A 17,958-nucleotide genomic window follows, 5' to 3' on the forward strand; every position below is an offset into this window, starting at 1 on the left:
AGTTATGTATGTATGTAATATGCCGCGCTTCCTATGAAAGAAAGGAAATGACGCCTTCTAATTATTTGTTGCGTTGCTTCGCTGGGCATTAGAAGGCACTTGAGCAACACAACTCACTTAGAGGATGCTTTGTTTGAACCTTTCCTTGAATTTGAAGTTTGGAATTTGCTTTTGTTTTCCACTAGCATCAGAAGAAGAGACGCACTGCCTAAACAACTTTGAAATTGATTTTAAACGATTTTTTGAAGAAAATGTTAGTACTACACTATGATCTCATTTATGCTTAAGGCATTGTGTCGTCTTTTTAAAATAAGTGAGATGTTGATTTTAGGAAATAAGTGTCCGGTAATACTATACTCAACAGCAGCTGCAAGGAAGGTAGGAGGTAGCGGAGCCTTTGATATTATTGTCACCTGTCAATGTAAAAGTTAAGTTAGCTTATTTTACTCATTAAAAAGGATCTATATTGTATTAGTTAATCTCAAACTTAAGGTTTTCAAGACGATCTTGACCCACAAATCTGATTAGTCTGTTTATGAGTTTACTTTCCCTCTAGACGGGAATGGAAATGGGGCATAATAGTGGAGGAAGATAACATCTCTGTCTACAGCGACGGTTCCAAAATGGACTGCGGAGTAGGCACATGAGTATATTCTACATCTGGACACGTCTCACTCCGAGGCAGAATTCATATCAAGCCCACTAGGGTCGATCACAAGAGAGCTCAATATACAAGTTCAACAATTAGCAAATAACAGATGGAATGGCACAGCTGTTGTCAATTGAACCAATTATGGTACTGAAATTAGCATCTGATCAAATTTGACCCGGATTAAGAAAAAACATTTTAACGTAATTTTAGATAAATCTTTATTATCATCTTCAAAAACTCCTTTTGAGTCAATTATGGTACTGAAATTAGCATCTGATCAATAAAAGCATACCAGCGATTTATCATAACTTTCTTAGACTTGTTTTAAGCTTTAGAATGTTCTTCAGAGAATTTTGGCTTTTTCGGTTTCGGCCATCCGCTATATTGTTGGACAGTTGGATGTCGTATTCACAAGCCCATTGTATTTGATGAATGTCAACAACGTTGTTAACGCTCTTTTAATACCTTGATTAAGACCTTTTCAAATTATTCATAATCAGATCCCTTAACGTAAGTCGAGTATTGTCATGCATCTTACCGAAAACATTAACTAAAACGTATTGAATCGTTCCATAGGAGCTCTTGATATCCTCTACTGTCTCTGTGATGCCAACCCGACGGCTTTCCAGCACTGTTTCCTTAACTTTTTCGATGATATCGTCATTAACAGAAGTGGATAGACGCCTCGCATGAATCAAAGTTTCGATAACTTCACAACCCTCACTGAATGCTTTTACATGAGTTAGTGATAAAGTACACTGTTCAGATATGAAGAAATTGACGTACAATAAATTCCAAATATCTTGTAACCGAAGATGTTTGTCATTAACAACTGATGCGCTAACGTGACGTCAGCAACCGAACGAACATTATAAGCTAAATATGACCGCAATCTCATCACAAACCATTTATGTTAGTTAAATCATTACTGCCAGCACGTGCTTAGCGTTTTAATCCTTCAATTTACTGCCTTTTCAATGAAAGTTTATAAAAAATGTAATGGGTTAAAAATAGCTCTACATACGCACACGTATGTATATACATATATGCCTATTCCTCGGCATTCTAGATTTCTCTCTTATCTTCAATCACAGTTATTTCTTCTCGTTTGCCACACACATGCGCACGCAATTGAAAATTGTGCTCAAAAATCACTTTCTGTCATATTTTCCACACACACGCGGCAGACTTTAATGACCGCGGATCATAAAATGCTAATGAAAATCGACGAACACAAGTGTTTGGTCGACTAATAGCGCCATCAGTCAGCCAGTCAGTCGGTCAAGCGGTCGCTTGTAGGCTGTGCCATTAATTCATTTTATCTGTCATCTACTTTTGCTCACTTTTATCAGCGAACGTGATGCTTTGGTTCCATGTTACACTTTTTCTTTTGATAGCCATTTGGTTTCATTTTGCCTCTTTTTCAATTTCATACTTTTTAATAGTGCAGCAAGCGTTCGAAAATATATGGTTATACATATATACCTGTATATACACACTCGCATGTATATTAATCAAACTATTATGTTCCACATTCACTCGTTCGTCGCTCTTCGCTTTCGTCTGCCACATTTACGTTTTACAACTCGCTTTTTGTTCGCCTCTAAAATATTATGGGTACAAGCACCTGTCTGGCAACTAAAAACACAGATTTCAAGATTTCCATTGAACTTTTTGTGGTCGAGTTTGTTAGGCGTCTTTGTACTGATTCAGAAATGAAGAAATGAAATCAAAACACCACAAATCATTTTAATGACGTTTATTGTTTGGATTACTTATGTGGTGGCGATCAAAATGCTTCCTATTGCTTACATAAGCTACAAATATTATATATATTTGTATGGTGTTCTTATTACATACTATATATATTAATAATAATAGCGCCAAACAAATAAAGGTTGAATTGGTCGGTCTTTGAATTACCCTACTTAGGGATCTTTAAACGAGGGCAAGACGAAATTTCTAAAGTCATCAATGGCAAAATAATTTCTCGAAATTCAACACAGAATAACTCTTGCCAATAAGTGGGACTTCGGACTGAGTAGCAATTGAAAAGTAAAGTCCTCTCTCGACGAACAAAAACCAAACTCCACAAATCGCTCATCATCCTCGTTCTGTTATATACATAGTGTAGAGGCATGGACGATGAGAACATCTGATGAGTCGACGTTACGAGTTTACGAGAGACAAGTTCTGCGAAAGATTTGTGATCAAACTATTTCAAAGCGATTACATTCGCTGGAAATGATTCAGAAACAAGAAACTTCGGTTCCTTAAGGCTACAATGCCAAGAGAAGCACGAAACGTGATTCTGCTGAATGACAAAGCCCCGCTCGGCTCAGCGAAACCCCTTAAAACCTACCTGGAAGCGCTTAAACGGAAAGTCATACACCCCGCTGTATTCCCCAGACGTCGCATGGTCCGATTATTATTTGTTCCGTTCGAAGGCATATGGACTGGCCCAAAAACATTCCCCTTCACATGAAGTTTTCGAAAAATAGCGTGATACTTGAATGGCATCATAAAATGAACAGTTATACTGGCATCGTATTCGAACTATTTCTAAAATGATGGGAAAAAGTTGTGACTAGCGATAGACACTACTTCAGTAATTCCTTTGTAACCAAGGATAGACAATATTTCGAATAATTCATTTGAAAACACACATTCCGCTTAATTTACAGGTACCCACAAGTAACTTGCACTTCAAACAAGCAAAAAATAGCTGATTTCACTTCAAAATATTTGCCAACCAACAAGCAGGTGCCAATGAGTCAGCCAATTTAATGTCGTAGCCAAACACCTAATCACACTCTCTTGTAAAACGTACCGTCTAACCTCTCCCACAGCCATTATGTGTAAATTGCTACAGTAAGCCAAATTGCAAGCCAACGAAATTAACCCAAATATCTTACTTGCACAAAAAGTGAAAATTTAAAAGTAACTCTGAAGTGTGGGTGTTCATGTACATACATATGTATGTACTATAGCTACTTAGGTAAAGCGAATTGCTCACTCACACACCATCTCTGTGAAGCACTAGGACTTTACAAAGTTCCAAACAAGCTGGTGCAGTTTCATTATTTTAACATACAACGCAAGAAAAGGCATTACCTGCTGGAAATCCCAAATTAAACTCAATATTATCAACTAATGAATACCAAAAGCTTCGTCAGTCGTTCGATACCAAACGAGGTTTCAGACAAGCCGACTACACATCGTGCGATTTCTTCAATCTATGCCTGGAAAAAATAAGTCGAGCTGCAGAACTAAATAGAGAAGCTACCATCTTCTGATGATATTGATATAGTTGGCCTCAATAACCACGCCGTTAGTTCTGCTTTTTCCATAATGGGTAAGGAAGTGAAGCAAGTAAGTCGAAGGCAAGACGAAATATCTCCTGTCATCAAACAAACAGTCGTCGCACTACCGAATTGGCTCCCACGTCACTGTTGACAGTCCTAACTTCGTTGTCGTATATAATTTTGGCTCTCTTGAAACCAGCGTTAACACCAACAGTAATGTCAACCTGGACATAGCTCTTTCTATTTTTTATTAGAATTAACTTCTGATAGTAATATGAGTTACGACCGAATCCACAGGCACCGCGTACCTCTGACCACTGAGCCTCCATTTCTGAAGGAATTATACAATCAAAACAATAATAAAAAAGGTAAATAGTTTGATCGTGCAGATACTTTGGAATATTCAAGTTAAAATCTAGCTGAACTGCCAGACAATTTAAAATCTGAAAAATCAAACGCTAGTAAGTACAACGGCCTTCACGGCAGACATAGCAGAAGCTGATGTTAGCCGACTCAACAAATTTGTGCGCTCAAAGCGCTTTGCCGATCTATAAGGGTCTTATATTCCAAATAAAATCCCTGATCTCTTAACCTAACCCAGAAAAAATAATATTTTTAATAAAAACCTCAGCTTTTCCATCTTCGTACAATTCTTCACTTCCCACTTGGACTATATTATTAGCGCAGCTCACTATATCCCAACCTTCTTATAAGCTGGAAAAGGAACTGTTCTCAAAACATGTTTACAATCTTGTCTTAGTTTTGTGGCAGCAAACATATTGTTGCTTGATTATTCCAAATTTGCCCCTCTTGGAGATTTTCGTTTTTATGTTATCGTCTACTTGCACTTTTCCAGCAATTTCGCAAATATTTATTTCCTTGTTTAAATTATCTAACATTTCTTTCGCTTAAGGTTCTCTTGGCCGAAAACAGTCGCCAAATTCCGGCTGCTGCAATGGTTGAACCACACCTCATACGCAGTGCAACCGAACTTTTATACTTGTATATATTTTTGAATATACCGACATACATATAATATATATATACAGAGACTAGTAAATGCAATTATTCCGAAAATTGCGTTATCGTTTTGCCAAGCAGCAAGCAACCAATAACAGCAACAATAATGTTTAGTCTAACTGCCAACAGCTGGCAGCCAATATCTGACACCCAGCAACCCACAAAGTGCATAACCACCGACTCATTGAGTCAACGGGTGGTCACCAAGTGTTTCCTCCTCAACCTCTGCAATTTGTTTAATTTTTGTGTTTTTTATTGTTGCTGTTTTTTTTCTGTTGTGCCTTATATTGACTAGCAGTTCATTAGTTTAGTTATTTTGGCAAGTATTCACGCTAATATTCGTACGAGTTTGGTAATCAGCATTAGGGTTCCTTAAAAGTATCCGAAAGAGCTTGTTGCTTGTGTTTTAATAGTCTTTATATAGCAATATAAAATCAGCTCATAGTTCAATTATATAGTTCTAGAAGCTCTGCTCTTAAGCAGCACTTTCCTTATGAGTTTAAATATAATTTTCAAAAACCTCAAGACAGTTTTGATGAACTAAACATTCTATCCAAACAAGTTGAAACGTCGAGTATTTATTGTATTAATCATCTATTCGTTGCTTTGAGTAAAAAAGCTTGCGCTTCCCTGGTCATAGAGAGATAGTGAAGAAATTGAGGCTTTGCACTGCGACCTATGGTATATTTTGCCCTCTTCTATATCACATATAGTCCTGCGTTCCGAACAATTCCAGGAGACTGCTGGGCTCAACTGAGGTGATGCCTGTTCACGTAGATGGAACTTAGGGCCTTGAGTCTACTTCTACAAATTGCTGGCCAATCCAAAATCAGGTGTTCTGGAGTTTCCTGTTCCATGTCGCATAAGCGGCAGTTTGCAGTTACTCATTTGTTCCATTATAAAAAAAAAACATCGGACTAGGTATTCACTGTAAAACGTTCTCTCTAAATTGAAACTAGATATCTTCAAAACTCTTCCTTTGAGAGTGGAAACCGTTTCGAAAAACACCAATCTGAGAAAAACGCGTTTAAAGATTGGAGTCGCTTTGTTCCCCACTATGTTCCCTTTCTACAACAAACGCTGTAGTGACCGTAATAATTTCAATTTCGACTACAAAATTTGAAAGAATGTTTATTATAGTATATACTTTCCGATAACGCAACAAAAAAAAATCGATTTTTCAAAATTTGCACACTGAGACGAACCTTAATCCGTGGAAAATATAATAAAAATGAATTTGACTTCATGAAATTTATTGATATTAGTTAAATTAACCGTCTGACATTCTTTTCTATTTGGCTCTCAAATAATACTCGTATTAGTCACTCTCTTTCGCATTTTTAATATTTTTTTTTTTTTTTGCCCTCAAATACTCGCTCGCGCTCGCAGTACTTCAAATCATCAAACTTTACCAGGACAATATCTATATAGAACTATTCATATGGATATTGAATCCGATTTGCTAGAAAAAGTTAATTTCCAGCCAAAATATATTAATTCTCTTGAATTTTTGATAACAAGAAGAAGGGGAACTCTAGGTACTACTTTCTGGTACTCTTTAGTTGTTATGCTTAGGAATATTGCAAGCTTTCCGTTGAGCGTCTTTAAAAATGTGACAATTTTTGTACTCACCGAAGGATAAGAGAGGAATCCCTAGTGTCACTTTGGTTTAAACTGCAACTACCAAAGAGCAAAGCTTCCAAACCTTTTTTCAAAATTAAGCAGCATAGCCATGCAACATGGCTAGGAATTTTTATCACTGCACATTATTGTTGTTGTTTTGTTCACGTATCACTTTTGGCAAATAAACAAATCTTTGGAACGTTATGTAAGCAATATTCGTAATTAATGGACATTTTCGCCAGTAAATTAAGTCATTTTCACAAACAGCTGCAGCTGCTGCCTGAAAAGATAGGAGAATAATATTAGAAGCTAATAACTTTTTTCGATAGAATTGGAAATTTATAGCTTGCTTAAATCAATAGGTCATGCGAAGATTTATATAGGTGGATACATTTGTTTCCATAGTGTTGTTTGTGGTAAAATGAAGTAAGGTTAGGCTGGGAAAGACGTTCGTCATTTTCCGAACTATTGCAAGAATTATTTCTGCAGATAATTAAGTACAATGAAAAAATTAATCTAGTTCCTGAGTTCCAAAGATGTCAGGAGATATACAAGTAGTTCTGATTCAGTAAAGTATCCAACAAAAGCAAAATGGATTTTTAATAATCATTTCTAATTTCAAGCTTGGAGGATAAACAAGAGATTCTCGAAATATCTGCAATGAGCTATCAATTTAGCAAAAAATTGGTCCCACTTAGTAAATAAGTTTGTTACGATCCTTTTGTTTTGCATCGGCAGTTTTGAATTATGAAACGTCCTTGAAAACTTCTTCGTACGACTATTGACGGCAGGAGAATTAGGGCATATCTCGGTGCAAAAGGGGGTTGGGCAAACACTCACTGCATGACCCAACTTTTCAACTTGGAAACAAGGTTCAAAGTAAACACTGAAAAAATGGCTGGCGTAAAGGTATGTTAGCTACGCGCAATACTCTAAACATCTGTACTAATGGCTCGAAAATGTACGTTGGAGTTAGTGCGTTTAAGTTGCCGGATCACGGCAGTATATTTCAAGCTGAGGTCTTTGCTACTGCGAGGGCCTCTAATGAACCTGCAGGCAATTCCTGAGTCAATATTTACGTAGACAGCCAAGCAACAATCAAGGCAGTAAATTCGTATCGCATATCGGTCAGAAATGTCTTAAGAATCAGGGCAGCAATGAAAAGAGTTTCCACAAGTAAAAAACTTCACTTATACTGGTTGCCAGGCCACAAAGAGATCGAGGGCAATGTAACAGTGGACGAGATTGCCGAGAATGGTGTACCGCTAGCAACTGAACTCCATCTGGTATCGCAAACGACCAAAATTGGTCTGTGAGCGGCTTATTGGCCTACCAGATTAATCTAGCATAACCTGACCTAGCATTAATAGTCATTATTGAAAGAAAAGAGCATCCGTCGTAAACTTACAGCTCTGCTTACAGCTTTGTGAGTTTAACATTCTAAACTGATTAGAAATAGTCAAGGCCGGCCCTTCCGCAAAGGCAAGTTGCCGAATTGCATAGTTCGCAAGAATGTAAGCGCGACAATTTTACTAGTTTTCTTTACACAATTATACCCTGAACAGTTTGAAAGGAAAAAATATGGTAAGCTTAGAAGGGTTTTAAAATTTGTCATTTTGCCATGGCAGTAAATTGTCTCGGAGCGGTCTTGGTAATAGTAGCAATCGTTCAAACTTCTAATTTTGTATAGATCGGACAATATAATCTGTAGCTTGAAGTGAGAAATCTTTGTCGGGGACCAAATCAAACTCCACCACTTCCACCACATTTATTACTATTTATATAAGCTTCACAAGCTATTTAAATATTGCACAGTGACTATAATTACAACAAATACCACATAAGTTTATATACAGTTTTGTCTTTTTACTAACGAACATTTTACATTTCCTCTGTGTCTCTTCCGCAGGTGGAAACAAGTAATGAGATGTATCGTGCTGTCATCGAAGAGATCGCACGTTTCCTTGATCGTTATCAAACACAAAAACAACAACAACGCCAATTACAACAACAGCAACAGATATCCCGTTCCAAGAGTCTCTACCAAGTCTACGATGGCAACAGCGCTGGCGAAGGTCATGAACAAAGCGCCAGCGGTGTTGCTGTCTTTGGAGATAAATCAATAAGCACATCTTCTGCATGTTTGCGCACGCGCAGCACTAGCAACCTGATCGTAGATTTCAAGCAATCGGCCATACACAATGGCAACGCCGCAAAATCAGGTGGCGCCAACATGAAGCATAGCAGTCTGGCCACAGCAGCAGCAGATAAGCGGAGTTATGATGCCATTAACACAACCAACAACAATGCATACACAACATTTAAGGACTTTACCTGGTATGCAAACACTTAAGATATTTTATAAACGAGTAATTATTATTAATTATTGCATTTATTTCCCCCTCCCGCCCGCAAACACAGGCGCCGTTCACCCAAAAAGTATGCCGAGTTCAAAGCTCAGGCCGCCGCTGATGATCTTGAGGAAAAACTCAACCAGGAAGCTTTTCGCCTGTCGCGCACCATACACAATCTACTCAACACATCTACACGTCAACCGGATTTAACGCAGCACCGTAACGCCGCGTCGACGTGCAACAATGCACTGCATACGAAAGTGGCGAAACCCACAACAATACCGACCAACATACCGACAACACACATTACACCTGCTCAAAACAATGCGAGCAACAAGAAAATGAATGCCACAGCCGCTACGGACAAGCATAACAGTCGCAACGTCCCAGCCGCCGCCACCAACTCGCTTGCCAACGCCACTGCGGATATGCTCTTCCTGCGCGCCAACAATATACGCGACTCGCGCCTGTCGTTGCGTAGTTCCACTGATAGCTCTGTACATTCCACCACCTCCAATTCGTCTGCGGTGTCCACTTCCTCCTCTTCGGCAGCTTCGACTTCATCGGGCAAGGTGGAAACGGACGAAGATGTCACGCTACATCATCCCTTCCATCCGATTGCGCTGTCATCATTCAAACAGCACCAACATCCGCTCAGCTCAGCCACCGAAGACGAAAGTGGTTTCAGTTCGATTAGCTCATTTCAGGATATCGGTTTACCGCTGTGCTCCACAATGATTTCGAACGGCACATCCACACCGAATCGCTTATCGTTGGCCAGCGTCAAATTGGACTCAACCAGTTTGGGCAATGGCAACGGTGCGACCGTTGCTGGGCTGTGTGATGTCGAGCCGCGCGAATTAGCTTGTGATAGCCGTAATTCGACCTTGAAAGCCAATCATCCCGGCAATGTGCTGGGCGTACCACTGCAGGCTACACACGACATGCAACACCGTTGGGATACAACATCGAAAACTAGTTATCGCAACGCCAACAAATATCAGCGTTTCTCCACGCTCTCCAATGAGGAGGCGTCCGCTGTACTTTGGGTGTAGGAATACGCAAATCGGCCTCAATTCTACTTAGTGCATTTAATTTATTAAATGTTTCTTTTAGTAAAGAAATCGAAAGAATCACATACATACAAACATATACAGTAAATATTTATAAGTATATTTAACTTGGTTTCATTTCGGCGAATTCTAAAGGAAATTTTAATCAGAAATTTAGATATTTAGTATATTTAGTACTGTTATAAGATGGTACGATTCCGTGCCTTTTAATATGTTAAATGTTATTTTTAGAGAAGTATAAATTTTATGATATTCATTTTTAAATTCTTCCAGTTTCTGTCGCACGAATTCGCAGTTGCATTTATTTCGCTATACATACATACATAAACATATATATACGATACATAGTTTTAAAAACGTTTACTAAACGCTAAGATATTATTGAAAATTAAATAAAACGCCAATTGGTCTAATTAGATTACACTGAAAAAAAAACTATCTTTCTTATGAAATACCTTTGGGATCCTTGTGAGGGTTAGTAACATATTTCCTAAAGAGTTCATACCATCATGAAACATTACATAAATACTTGTAGTGTTGAGAAATCCCGGTGAAGTAATAGTTTTTTTAGGGTTTTAAACAGGTTGCCGTTAGGTGCACTATATTTAGCTAATGCGTAATTTAGTGAACGTAGGATCGACACACATCACCTCTTCGTCGATATCAAAGATGCTTTTCACGGCACGAAAAGGAGCTGTCTATATGGCACTGTGTCTGAACTTGGTATTTCCGCAAACTGACGGTAGGCACTACCAAAAGCTCCGTCAGGGTCGGGAAGGACCTCTTCGAGCCGTTCGATAACATACGAGATTTCAAGCAAGGCGACTCCCTACTAGGGCAAGACGAAATACCTCCTGTCATCATACAAACAGTCGTCGCACTCACGACTTGGCTTCCACGCCACTGTTGTAAATCATAACTTCGAAGTCGTAGATTATTTCATCTGTCCTTGAACCAGCATTAGACAAATGAGAAGTACGAGTATAGTTCTCTCTCGACAAACAAAGACGAAATTCCATAAGTCAATCATTATTCGGTCACTCTATATGGTACAGAGGTATGGACAATGACAACTTCTGATGAGTCGACGTTAAGAGTTTTCAGATACGTTTTGCGGAAGATTTATGGTCCTTTGCTCATTGGCAAACGCGAATATCGCATTCGATGGAACAAGGTGTACGAAAAAACTCCACTTCGTTGGAAAGATCGGGTGGAGAAAGACCTGGATATACATGGAACCTCCAATTGCCCTATACAGCAAAAAGGAAGAACGACTAGTAGGCTATTGTAAACTCGGCTATAACCACGGGAGCGGTATCTACGCAATAAAGAGGAAGGAGAAGTACTTTAGTGATTGCGGTATTTTGGATGCGGGGAATTGCAGAAAAAACGCTCCATTTGACAAAGAAAAAAGTATTGTTCCTTCAAGGCAACATGGCGGCTACATATTCTCAGGTAGTCACAGTCAAATTGCTCTAATTATGCTACAAACCCATCCATTATGTTCTCCAGATTAGACCTTGTTGAACACGTTTGTATTTCCAAATTTAAAAAATATCATTTGGCGAACAAATTTTTTAATTGAATGAGATTGTTATCACCTAATTTGAACGGTGATTCGGTTTGTATAAAGCCGCGTTGAGGAATCGCTATGAAACTTTCACCAAAAATCTAAAAGAATACTGTAAATATATAGTACTAAAAATTGGGCACAACGGGCCACTGCATCCTATAGCTCACAGTAATTGTACTTGGGTGTAAATCGTATATATTCGTGGTATACCATAAGGCCAAAGAAGTAATGATGTTCGAAAATTGTATATTAAGTATATGGGGCCGAAGGGAAGTGTCGAGACAGGTGTAAAAAAAATGGAGCATCCTGCTGACATTGATCCTGACCCTCTTGGTGGTCTGCAAAAAAAAATCAAAAGAAATTCTCAATCAGTAAGGATGCTGTTATAGCCCCTATTTCAGGGAACACGAAAAAAATTTTTTTTGAAAAATGGCGACTGCCTGAAAATAAAAATCATTTTTTACGTTTTTTTTTTTTTTGAAATTCTTGAGTTTTTTAAAATATTAAAAACAAAGGATTCAAGATTATATAAAGATATAAAGATACAGGATAAAATACTATATAAAGAAGGTTCACACAAAATTTCAAGTAAATCGGTTGTATAGAACTTGAGATAATTTCGGTACCGTGTGAAAAAAAGTAGTTTCGAAAAAAACGCGTTTAAAAAAGTGAGTCTACCTACCTACCGGGCTAGGTACTGCGTCACTAAAGTAACTGTAGCTCTTAAAATAATTTTAATTTTCTTTGGAGGATATGTTCTTAAGGGTCTAAACTTTAAATATATGAAAAAAGATCGAATTTTTCAAAATTCTAGAGTAGAATACCCCCTTAAAAAGCACCCTTAGATTTTCAACGAAAACCGGTTTAGAAATACGAATATTGGACAATTTAAAGGCAATTTGAATACATTTTGACAAAAAATTGTGGAAGTATTTTTTTTTTTTAGATATTTGGCTTATGGGCAGAACAAATATGTAAAGGTAGAATCCTCGAATTGTTTGGATCGGATTGCTATAGCAGTCATATAAACTGACCGTTCAAAGTTCTTCGAAGTTGTAGCTTCGGTGCAATGTTGCCTCTCGTATTAGCTCGCTAAAAATATATTATTCGAATGCAAAAACATCTTCATGAAATGAAAAATATTTCATTAAAAATGCAACTTTCTTATACAAACCCACAAATTTATACTAGAACAAATATTTGAACGCCTTTTCACTTAACTACAATAGATAGTTGTATTTTATTGTAAAATATTTTATGTTTTCAAGATATTTGTGTTTTTGTAAATAATGTAGGCTTATACAAATATTATCATACTCGTTAAGCGAATCAATCATTCATACCAAATATGCGCATATTACAGCATAGACACTATAATTAAATACATTAATTATATAGATTATTGTTTATGTTTTATTATTAGAAAATCTCTTTGACAGTTACATTATGCATTATTTCCTTTCGTTTGTTTCAAATAAAACATTTACGCACATACATAGTAAAACAGAAAGCGACGAGAAAGTAAACAATATTAAAAAAATAAATTTAAATAAAAAAAATTAAAAAATCGAATAAGTTATTAATGTGTAGAAAATATTATGGTAGATATATATTTCGTAATCATATCAATTAAATTATGTAATATGTATTATTGTTAAAATTAAGATTAAAATAAGATGATGGAGGGTTTTGCGCAATTCTTAAAACGAGATTATAACCGAACACGATATTCGTTGACGTATATACATATACATATATATTTACAATGTCAAACACGACAAATACATACATACATATGCTAATTAAAAAAAAAGCTACAGACAATTTCATGTGAAAATCTTATATTTATGTGCCGATGCGAGACATTCTTGTGTAATTTGGCAACACACGCTTGCAATATATATATATACATTTTTAAATTCCATTATATTTCAGTTGAAAATCGTACAGGATCACGACGTACCGAAATGAGCAGATTAAACAGATTATTGTTGCTTTTGATTCTTTGTTTCATAAAAAACACATACGAAAGGGCTTAGTCCACCCATTATAAACATCACACATCACATGACAAGCAGTGCTAACGCTTCGTATAAACTGATAATGGTGAAACGTTACACAGCTGCAGTTGAAATCATTGTAAAATGTTCCAAAAGTTTGAGTTTGCTTAGAATGCAGCGCCTATAATCGAACACCGACAGCCAACTACAGGTTATATTTACCAACGCGAGTATAAATTTTGTGCGATGTAGCGCTGAATACACGATAATGCTTAGCAATTAACCGAGTAGCGAACAACTGCCGCTATTCAACAACATTCCTCAAACGCTGCTGCAGCTTTGTAAACAAATTCGAAACAGTTTATTTATGCATTTCACCGGCTCAACAGCTGCAACGCTTAAAGACGGCCCACAACACCCAGCGTCGAGGACTTATTTTTGCGCATCGGTTGTACGGAGAGTGGTGGCAGCAATATTTCCGATTGAACTGATGGTGAACTGCTGCGGTTACCCTCCTCATCGACCGCCTCCTGTGATGAAAAATAAAAAATAAGTATTATATTGTAAAATATTAATCAGCTGATTATGCGCGCGCTACTCACGTGTATATTTGCACAACTGGCCAAACGCATTTGCGCCAGTTGCGAGGCGGGCGTTAGTGAGTTTGTGCTGCCAAAAGGTGGTGTCATCATCGTGGAGACGGCTCGCTTCAGTTTCGAGGGAGTTTTGTTAAATGAAAATGCACGGCCCACCTGAGCAAAGTAAATATTTTCTTCATTATAAGCAGGCAAAGGAGGCGGAAGGGAAAGAGAGTCAAACATTAAAGCAAACTACTTACATACGAATAATAACAACAACATATATTTATTATATACTTATATTACATACATATATGTAGGTCTTGCAAATAATGCTCAATTCATTTAAGAATTTATATGCTTCTAGAATATAACCTCAAAAATGGCAACGTTATTTAATTTGTGAACTAGTTAAACAAAGGAGGTGGTTATTACGCGGTACCATGCTTATTTTTTTAAATATACCCCTTCTTTTTTTTGACACCCTGAGCTAAATTTAAGGGATATATCATAATAATTTACATGTGATTTTCAAAACATCGATTTTTTCAAATATCGAATTTATATATATTTGAGCATATTCTTTGAAAATGTGTAGTTGATCCGGCAAACAATTTCGGAGATATGAGCACATTTATAAGAATTTGTTTAACTTAGTGTAATTGGCTCACAAAACTTTAAACGCGTATAAAATATCCGATCAACATTGTAACAAAAAAGAACCCGAAAATTGTAAATAAACGCGAAATATTGATCAATATTTATTTTGTCGCCTTCATGTAATCTCCACCACATGCAATATCTTATGTCAACTATTTTTCCAGTTCTCGAAACACTTTTCATAAGCACTTTGCACTTTCGGCTGGCCTTCAGATCCTTCTGCGAATTTGATTTTATCTCCTTGATAGACAAAAACCATAACCCGAAACGGCAATTTCAGTTTGGGTGACAAGAAAAAATCACACGAACCCAAAACTGGTGAATACGGTGGTTGATCGATGGTATTCATTGTATTTTTGGCTTTAAATTCGGTCACAATTGTTTCTCGATGCAATGGTACAATATCATTGTGTAAAATCTATGAATTGTTCTAATTCCGCCCGTTTTCGACGGATGTTTATATAGTTTGTCCCTACCGAATAAATTCATGATGCACCAAACCACGAATATCAAACAAAAAAACAATAAGAATCACTTTGATTTTTGAGCGGCTTTGGTTTGTTTTTGGTTTCGGCTCGTTTTATCCCTTCATTCCAATGATTGTTGACTTATTTGCATGTCAAAGTAATAACATAATTGTGGAATAGGAATTCGCACGAAACCTGTTTTGGTACTGTTTTGGAAAAAATTCAGCTTTATTGGGACGAGTCGAGCAAGCACGCGTTTCATACCCATAACATCCAACAACATCATTCGAACGAACTCGTGAGAGATGTCAAGCTCTCTTGCCGAACACGAAATTCGGTTGGAAATATAAAATTTGGGGAAAATTCTTTGATAGTTCGATAGTTTTACCAACTTAGCAAAATACATTTTTTTTTGTTGAAATATCATTCACCTGGGGAACTTAAAAACAATTTCCGGGTGCTTTTTTGTCACAATCTGTGTTCAGTGACAGTGTAATGAAACAGATGTTAATCAAATCATCGACAAGCAGACACCAATAAAAAGCAAATACAATGAAATGAAAAGGTAATAAAAATTAATGTTTGTAAACACAATTGATTACAGTAATAAAATCAATATTAATAAAAGAAAACAATTTCAATTTTTACTTATTGCATTTTTAATTAAATCAAAAATGAAATTAGCAAGTTTTCTAAATATTGATGGAATGAGTGTATGCATCATACAAAATTATATGTATGTCGTCACTTGAAATGCAAAATAACGTCAAATCACTTTTAAAGGAGACGGAAAAAGGTATATAAGGTAAGTCTACTCATATTGAAGTGGAATTTGAATTTTGATTTTAACACGGATACAACGGTTGATCCAATCATTATGAAATTACCTATAAGTTTTTTTTTATCTGATCTGGCAGGCCAAAAACGACCAAAATTTGGTTCAACTCATTAATGTTTTCTTCAAAAATATTAGTTTATTTGAAATATGTTTAAATACACCCTGGAAATTTCAAAAAAAAATCGATACGGTAGCTTTATTTTTTAAAATTTTCCAAAAATCGATGTTTTTTTTATTTAACCTGTGACTTTAGGTGTGTCGCTTAATATTTTGTACTATATGTAATATGATGTAGTGAATCGCAAACAATGCAAAGCTGTAATTTGTCTTTTTTAAGGTCATGTTGGTTTGTATTTTAGGTTATTTTTGTACTTGTACTTCTGCAGATGTAATGTACGCATAAGAAACTAGGACTATAATCATGAAGCAGCATTTAGACAAAACCCTTTCTAAGTTAATCACGAAACCAACATTTCAAGACAAAACATTTTCAACTCACCTTTTGACGCGTACGCGCCGCCAACTTAAACGCCTTCGACAAAGTGCTCAAATTCACATCACTGATATCCACTTCCAACTCCTGTGAGGTGCGACTCAGTAATGCGCTGACCGTGTCCGTGCGACAAGCGTTCTCCGCCATCTGCTTGCACAACAACTTCAAATACACCACCTTATCAGTTTCATCATCGGTTATGGTGAACGAGAAGAGCTTCTCCTTATCTTGGCGACAAAGCAAGGCGAAAGCGCGCGGACTATCGGTGATGTCAATGACAAAACGTATCGCATTCAGTGACACCAACTTCACGTGTTTGTATGATTTTGTAGAGCTTGGCGATTTCGCCGTATTGAAGGCACGCGAACGCTTTTTACACACCTCTATTGTGTCGGAGAATAAGTACAACATGAGTGTATCGCCACGGCCGCTAAGATTATCGGAGAGTTCCGTTACTTCACACTTGGAAATGAAACTACGATTCGAGGATACTAAATGAGCCTGTTACGCGAGGGGAAACGACATGATGGAGGCACAAAGTCAATAAAACGTAGAAAATAGTAAAGGCAAACAATACGCTTACCGGACAACCTTCAATGTCATTGAATATATCAAATATCGCCATGCGCGATTCCGTCTTCCGTTTATCCTCGTTAATATGCATCATGACCTCCTTGATGGCTTTGAGTGCCTGTTCAAGTTTAACATAGTCGGGATTGTTTTTATTTGTGTGCTTTAAAATGTCTGCAACAGTGTAAGAGAAATTATTTTATTATACCGTTAGGTGTTAGATGTCTGTACTTGGTTTTATAAATTATGGGAAGTATAATAAAAAGAGTGACATAAAATTATGTAGTAGAGTTTCGAAAACCTTTAATCTCTAATTTTGTCATTTACTCACCGTTCAACAACAAACTAATGCTCGGCAGTCTTTGCACGGGGCGTATCATCAGATCCTGCAAGCTCTGCCGTCCACACTCCGGTTTTGTTTGGTTGATTTTTAGAAATGCATGGAAACGTGGATTTTGGCTATCACATTGTTGCAGTGTTTCCTTCATTTGTTCGAAAAAGTTCACATACGGTGGATACGCCTTGGTTAATTCATCACGATGCTGCAATATGATATCACCAATTAAACAATCCTCCGACCATTTACCCTGTATCGCGCGCAAACTCTCCAGCATGCACTGATGCACTTCATGTATAGGCAGAAAATTGTTGAAGATCGATTTGATCTCTGATTTATTTAGCAGAGCGTCGTTGGTTTCCGCAATTTCCTCGAGTGGATTCTTAAAGAGCTGCAAAAAGTATAAAATATTGTA

General features: G+C 37.0%; 2 protein-coding genes across 5 annotated transcripts in view; one reads left to right on the forward strand and one right to left on the reverse strand.

The window, feature by feature from the left end:
• Positions 1–10,127, forward strand: part of LOC108965488 (probable serine/threonine-protein kinase cdc7) — an 82,085-nt gene extending 71,958 nt beyond the window's left edge. Inside the window, exons 3-4 of the mRNA XM_018927948.1 lie at positions 8,510–8,937; positions 9,022–10,127. Of these exons, the coding sequence (XP_018783493.1) occupies positions 8,510–8,937; positions 9,022–10,009 (1,416 nt within the window). The 3' untranslated portion in view covers positions 10,010–10,127. The remainder of the gene's footprint in view (positions 1–8,509; positions 8,938–9,021) is intronic.
• A 3,297-nt stretch (positions 10,128–13,424) lies between these two features.
• LOC108965255 (protein ECT2) overlaps positions 13,425–17,958 on the reverse strand; it is a 38,504-nt gene continuing 33,970 nt past the window's right edge. For 2 of the 4 annotated variants that reach the window (XM_018927528.1, XM_018927553.1), the window contains 5 exons: positions 17,538–17,934; positions 17,220–17,380; positions 16,643–17,137; positions 14,203–14,352; positions 13,999–14,130 (listed from right to left, as the gene is read on the reverse strand). In XM_018927528.1, coding sequence (XP_018783073.1) covers positions 13,999–14,130; positions 14,203–14,352; positions 16,643–17,137; positions 17,220–17,380; positions 17,538–17,934 — 1,335 coding nt within the window. Of the gene's footprint in view, positions 14,131–14,202; positions 14,373–16,642; positions 17,138–17,219; positions 17,381–17,537; positions 17,935–17,958 lie in introns of those variants that run through there. The other 2 variants (XM_018927537.1, XM_018927544.1) reach the window with 2 other exon arrangements.

Source organism: Bactrocera latifrons, unplaced genomic scaffold (assembly GCF_001853355.1).
Source record: "Bactrocera latifrons isolate USDA-ARS-PBARC rearing strain unplaced genomic scaffold, ASM185335v1 scaffold_1, whole genome shotgun sequence".
Classification (NCBI taxonomy): Eukaryota; Metazoa; Arthropoda; class Insecta; order Diptera; family Tephritidae; genus Bactrocera; species Bactrocera latifrons.